The sequence below is a fragment of the Melopsittacus undulatus genome, chromosome Z, assembly GCF_012275295.1.
Source record: "Melopsittacus undulatus isolate bMelUnd1 chromosome Z, bMelUnd1.mat.Z, whole genome shotgun sequence".
Taxonomy (NCBI): Eukaryota; Metazoa; Chordata; class Aves; order Psittaciformes; family Psittaculidae; genus Melopsittacus; species Melopsittacus undulatus.
This window is the reverse complement of record NC_047557.1, coordinates 33,277,539-33,284,348: the sequence shown is the minus strand read 5'-3', so window position 1 is coordinate 33,284,348 and position 6,810 is coordinate 33,277,539. Positions and strand designations below refer to the sequence as shown.

Sequence of the window (6,810 nt, the reverse complement as noted above, 5' to 3'; positions counted from 1 at the left end):
GTTTCTGTTGTGCCTTACCAGATTACTCTAAATTTGCCGCTGCAGTCTGGATGCAGCTCTCATTTCAGTCCACTGACTGAAATTTTATGCACAGCTGAAACCACACTCTAGTCCCAGATTATCAGCTTTGGCTGGAGACTCTTTTTCATGTCAGTCCTTAGTTTGTGAGCTGTAGTCTACATTGTAGGAGTTTTCATTGTAGGAAGAAAAAGCAGACACAAAATACCTACAGACCAGCTTTTATGTACCCATCTTGTTCTAGCCCTTATCCACAATACGAATTAAGGAAGATCTAGTGCATGGTGCTGACAAAAGTCTAGCGGCTCTAATCTTGTCTAGGAGATCCAATTTTAAAATGTTGTCAGCCAATGGAACTACTCTGTAGGAAACCAGTTCAAGAATACAGAGCAGACTGGAATATCTACTAAATTCCACCAGTTTCTGACTGAACTTACATAGATTATTATATTGTACTAACTGATTTACTGCTAACAATGGGCACATCATGGTTATTATGAAATAATAGTCTGTAAGCTTTATGTTGGATCTCATTTAATTTATCAGCTCAGCACTTGTAAGTATAGAAATTTACTTTATGACTCCACAGCAGTGTAGCTGATATGCTGTCTGCTCTTTTATGTTCTTATGCATTTTCCCCAAAGAGATCTCACCTCTTTATAATAGGCACTGAGATACACTTAGTCAGAATCCCTGTTTGTGCCTTTTTTGTTATTGTTATTGTTGTTGCAGTGATTAAGCTGATGTTGAACCAGATGGGTGGAAATCCAATCACCTTACACCAGCAGGGGTGTAAAGTAATATGCTGTATTTTTTGAAACAGGATTTTTAGGTGAATTTTTGTGTCCGAACACTAATTTGCCATATAGTCTTGCTTACATAGAGTTTCACACTTATCTAATTAGTCAAACACATCAGTAAAATTAGTTTCACATTTTGTTTTTTTTTAATTATTAGCAGTTACTGCTTGCAAACCACCACTGGGGAATCATTTTAGCAGTTAAGGCTATCAGTGCTAATTATTCTGTTACTTGGTCCCTAAGTTTTCTACTCCCTGTTTGGTCAACATTTATAAAGCTCAAGGATATTTGCATGTTTCTATGGGAAATAACATGGTATAAAATAACTTTCCATTGCAAACCATTGTAAATCAGAGAAAAGGTGATTAAAGATGATTTCACAACTGTTTGCGTGGGAAGTTTTACATATGACTTAACAGTGCTACTCTTACCTTCAGTGGACTGTAACCTGTTAATCCTTGCAATTCCAGAAGCTGCTACTGTTGTGAAATCATGTGCAAAAAGTAACTGTAGGACATTTTCGAAAGCACAAGCTATACTCCTCACCTGTGTGCATGTGTGTGTGCAGGCACATATACATGTGAATGGATATAGGTATTGATATGTAGATACAGACACATAGATGCAGCTATAGGCTCAAAAGTTTGCTGATTCTTTCTTGTCAACTCATTTTCAGGTTGCGTGTGTTGTGGAAGTATGAAGTTCTGGTGGAAGGCAAGCCCATAGAAGAAAGCCTTTGACTCTGGACACCAACAGCTGGAGATCAGCTTTATTTTGTAGGCCAGCTCTTCTCCTGAGGAGTCTGCAGATTATACTCTACTATGAACCCTTAGAAGTATGCTGGTGACTATTCTAGTACAAAAAGTTATTTAGCCAGGGCTTAAAAACCATTGTCTGTAAAATGTTTCCAGATTATTATAGAATCATAGAATAATTAGGGTTGGAAAGGACCTTAAGATCATCTAGTCCCATGGGCAGGGACACCTCACACTAAACCATATCACCCAAGGCTTCATCCAACCTGGCCTCAAACACTGCCAGGGATGGAGCATACACAGCCTCCCTGGGCAACCAATTGCAGTACCTCACCACCCTAACAGCAAAGAATTTCTTCCTTATATCCAATCTAAATTTCCCCGGTTTAAGTTTCATCCCGTTACCCCTTGTCCTATCACTACAGTCCATAATGAATAGTCCCTCACCAGCATCCCTGTAGGCCCCCTTCAGATACTGGAAGGCTGCTATGAGGTCTCCATGCAGCCTTCTCTTCTCCAGGCTGAACAGCCTCAACTTTCTCAGCCTGTCTTCATATGGGAGGTGCTCCAGTCCCCTGATCATCCTCGTGCCCCCCCTCTGCACTTGTTCCAACAGTTCCATGTCCTTTTTATGTTGAGGACACCAGAACTGCACACAATACTCCAAGTGAGGTCTCAGGAGATCTGAGTAGAGGGGCAGAATCACCTCCTTTGACCTGCTGGTCACGCTTCTTTTGATGCAGCCCAGAATACAGTTGGCTTTCTAGGCTGCAAGCGCACACTGAAGCCAGCTCATGTTCATTTTCTCATCGACCAACACCCCAAGTCCTTCTCCATGGGGCTGCTCTGAATTTCTTCCCTGCCCAACCTGTAGCTGTGCCTAGGATTGCTCTGACCCAGGTGTAGGACCTTGCACTTGGCATGGTTAAACTTCATGAGGTTGGCATCAGCCCACCTCACCAGCGTGTCAAGGTCCCTCTGGATGGCATTCCTTCCCTCTAAGTGTATCAACGGAACCACACAGCTTGGTGTCATCGGCAAACTTGCTGAGGGCACACTCAATTCCAGTTTCCATGTCAGCGACAAAGACGTTGAACAAGACCGGTCCCAACACCAATCCCTGAGGGACACCACTTGTTACTGGTCTCCAGCCGGACATTGAACCGTTGACCACAACTCTTTGTGTGCAGCCATCCAGCCCATTCTTCATTCACCATGTGACTCATCCATCAAATTGTACCTCTCTCTAATTTAGAGACAAGGATGTCAAGTCCAGGTAGATGGCATCAACTACTCTACCCCTGTCCATCATTTCAGTAGCCCCATCATAGAAGGCCACCAAATTGGTCAGGCAGGATTTCCCCTTAGTGAAACCATGCTGGCTCTCACCAAGCACATTTCTCTTTTTCATGTGCCCTAGCATGCCTTCCGGGAGAATCTGCTCCAAGATTTTGGCAGGCACATATGTGAGGCTGATTGGTCTGTAATTCCCTGGCTCATCCATTTTCCCCTTCAGGAAAATGGGGGTTATATTTCCCTTTTTCCAGTCATTTGAAACTTCACCTGACTGCCATGATTTTTCAAATGTGATGGCCAGTGGCTTTGCAACTTCATTTGCCAAATCCTTCCGGACCCATGGATGGTTTTCATCAGGTCCCATGGACCTGTGTACATTCAGGTTCTTAAGATGGTCTCAAACCAGATCCTCTCCTACAGTGGGGCCAAGGTCTTCATTCTCACAAAAAAAAAAAAAAAACAATTGTGGATCTTTCATTTATTGGGCTGAAACTGCAAAAAGTTTCACTTTGACTTTTGGCTCTGTGCCTCTGCCTTCAACACGTTCACAACAATCTTCTGCTCTTCAATAAGAAAAGCTCTTTTGATTCTGTTGCAGACACACTTCACACACATAGAACCACCACAGACCCTGCTAACATGCTTCTTCTTTTTTGACAGCCTCACAAGAGCTTTGGGATGCACAGCACGAACACCACAAAGTCTTCCTGGACAGACACCACATGCTGACTTGGGAGCCTTCCCCGCTTTCTTGGTGTAAAGGTAAACAATCCTGTTCCCGGGTGTTTGGGACAGTCTGGTCTTGTTGGAAGCTGTGTTGTAGGACAACCTATGGCGGTAAGTCAGGTGCTGAACCATTTTTTACACCTGGTGCCGCCAGACCCAGAAGAGGGTTTCCAAGACTGGTTGCTGTCTAGAATGCTTAATAAGTTTTCCCATCTAAATGAAACTGTTAGAATGTGACCTTAAGAAAGTATCAGTGCTTCCAATTTATGGTTACAGTTTATACTGATGCAATAAAATGTGCTTTGCATATTGATTTTGATGAAGAATTGCTTGGCAAAATGTTAAAGTTTATGCATATTGCAGTTCTGTCAGTTATTTCAACAGGAACAAATATTGGTGTGCTGGTGGTTGGTAATTATTCCACGTTAATATATGTGTATATTTAGACTTATAATTTGACACATGATTTTAATAGCTCAGGCAGCAGTATCTTTGAAATACTATTATTATAAAAGAGTAAACCATCCCACTTGCCTCTTCTCCAGCAACTAATTTTATCTCCTGATTCCCTCACCATTTGCCAGACTTCAGAGCCTGCTAGAATTGGTTTGGAAATTGTCCATTACTTGTGATCCAGACACTCAGCTGGACTGTTTAGGAGGTGGACATGATTTAAAATCCCATATATCCCTTTGTCAGGGAAATGACCATCCCATCCAAATCTTATTTCTCATTGGGTGTGTCTGAGTTACCATTCCATGTTTGCAGTTCATTGAGACAGGCTCATTCTTGTAGAAAAGATTTTTAGTTGAATTGGTTTTTCCTATAAAAAATGATTTTATCAAAAATTAGAAAAATTGCTCGTGCCTCTGCAATTTTTGCATTTGGCAATTTCTGTTTTCAAATTCTAATGCAACAGACTCAAGTGTTTGTGCTAGTAGTACTTATAGCTAGAATATTTCTTCCTAAATTCTACTTGCTGAAGCATTTGTGGTTTTCATTTATTATGCCCTAAAGCATGTTAGCAGGAATTTTATATTAGAAACCTGTGTAAGGAAGGGTCATAGCATAATTTTGATTTTCACATATAGCAAATAGCTTCTCTTTGTAAAGTGGTAAAAAGAGATGATTCAACAGAAAACCTCTAGGTGGCTGTGTAGATAATGCAATGAAAGGGCCAAGGGAAAAGGGAAAACCAAGCCAAGCTAGTTTAAGTCCTGAATGCCAACTTGCCAGTGAACTTTCTGCAGCATCTTAGGGTGACAGGGACTTTGAAAAAGGCTGATCATCTGTAATACTTTATCAGAGGTAAGAGAAATGCTAAATGATTAAGACCTGTTCCTGAAGCAAAATTACATGAAGGAAAGATGGCCAGAGTTCCTGGAGCACAGATTCTAGGCTGAGCAGCTGAGCTGCAGAGCAGCTCTGTGGGAAGGCACCTGGGGGTTCTCATGGGCGGCAAGCTCAATATGAGTGAACAGTGTGCAGCTGTAACAAAGCAAGCCAACAGGATGCTGGGTTACATCTACAAAGGCATCAGCAGCAGAGATAAAGATGTTATTATCTCACGCTATTCAGCACTTGTCAGGCCACACCTGAAATACTGTGTTCAGTTTTGGTCCCTACTATACAAAAAGATGTGGACAGGATGGAGAGGGTCCAGAGAAGGGCCACAAAGGTGAACAAAGGAGTGGGAAGTCTGCCATGTCAGGAAAGGCTGAGAGACCTGGGTTTGTTCAGCCTTGAGAAAAGAAGGCACAAGGGAGACCTTATCACCATGTACCAGTGCCTAAAGGGTGGCTGCAAAGAAGACAGAGGTTCCCTTTTACCAGGAGTCTCATGGAAAAGATGAGGGATAATGGGCACAAGTTATTTCTGGGGAAATGTTGGTTGGACACAAGAGGAAAAATTTTCACAATGAGAACAATCAGCCATTGGAATAATCTCTGCAGGGAAGCAGTGGATTTCCAACATTGGAAACTTTTAAGATTTAGCTGGACAGGGTGCTGGGGCATCTAGGCTAGATTGTGCTTTGTCTAGAAATGTTGGACCAGATGTTTTTTAAGGTCCCTTCCAACCTGGTATTCTGTGATTCTATGATTCAGGCTCAAAGTAGACAGCAGACTGCATCATCCTGTGTTTTAATGCCTGAAAGACTTGGATGCTCCCCAAATGCAATGCAGAAGTGTTATATTCGATTCTCAGCATGGCCACTGCTTTGTCCTCACAGATCTTCGATGTGTTGCTTAATCCTCATTAGGACTTCTTTGCTGCTGCATTGCATAGTACATGTGCCAAAGAATTTATGGTATGCTTTGTCAGATTGTATTAATTTCTAAAATATTCTTTTTAGTTGTTAAGAAAATTGCTTAGTCTACAAAACTGTTGAAATATTTATTTTCTTGCTATACAGCTGCCAGAGTCTTCTGCAATCACTGCTTATCAGATTTGCTTATCAGCAAATTTAAACCTAGTTGTATGTTTGGGATGTCCTTTTCATCTCAGGAATGCTGGGGAATCTCTCTTTACACAACAGATTATACGGCTTCAGAGGAATTTCTCTCCAATTGTCTTCTATACACATTTATGGGCAGATCTTTCTACTTCATTTTTCTTTTAAAAAGGTTTAAAAACAGTGATAAAATGAAATAATTTCCTCCTAAACCTGAAGAAAGAATTTTAAAAAATGATAAAGCAATATAATTTCTAAAACAAGCCTTTGCTTAATCCCCACTCTGTCACTTCCCGGTTCATTCCTTGACTTCCTTGACTTCCTTGCAGTTTTGCATCTCCTCCTCTTTTTGTCTCTCACAATAGTATTTTTAATCAGAATTGCTATTTAAAAAACTCATTGCCTTGTGCTAAAACTGTAAAGTGATTTTTAAAATGTGAAGAACTTTGTTAAAGGGATTAATTTCCATCACAAAGGCACTGGGATGAGCAGAATTGCTAGCAGAATCACATGAGCGTTTTATTTTGTCCAAGACCTGGGTGGGATGCTAGGTATTAACTTTGTGAGAAAAAGTGATCAGAATAAGAGGGGGAGCTTGTCCTTTCTAGCATCATGAGTGTTGATGTTTGGTGGTGAAGTGAAACCACTTTATCTTGCCTGATGTGACACTGTACAGGAAGCAAATGTGTTAGATAGAAATGCTTGCTCACAAGCAGACCAGCTGCCAGACAGCTTGGTTGTATTTGGGGAAAGAAAAGAATAG

At 41.2% G+C, this 6,810-nt stretch overlaps 1 protein-coding gene across 1 annotated transcript; it reads right to left on the bottom strand.

The window, feature by feature from the left end:
- Positions 1-3,373: 3,373 nt before the first annotated feature.
- On the bottom strand, positions 3,374-3,741 carry LOC101867842 (60S ribosomal protein L34-like). The gene has a single exon (XM_034073047.1). It carries the CDS (start codon positions 3,725-3,727, stop codon positions 3,374-3,376), a length of 354 nt encoding a protein of 117 aa, XP_033928938.1. The 5' UTR covers positions 3,728-3,741.
- Positions 3,742-6,810: the final 3,069 nt, after the last annotated feature.

Bases quoted from the DNA above. Each gene is read 5' to 3' on its own strand.
- LOC101867842 (XM_034073047.1), bottom strand. From the start codon at position 3,727: ATGGTTCAGCACCTGACTTACCGCCATAGGTTGTCCTACAACACAGCT.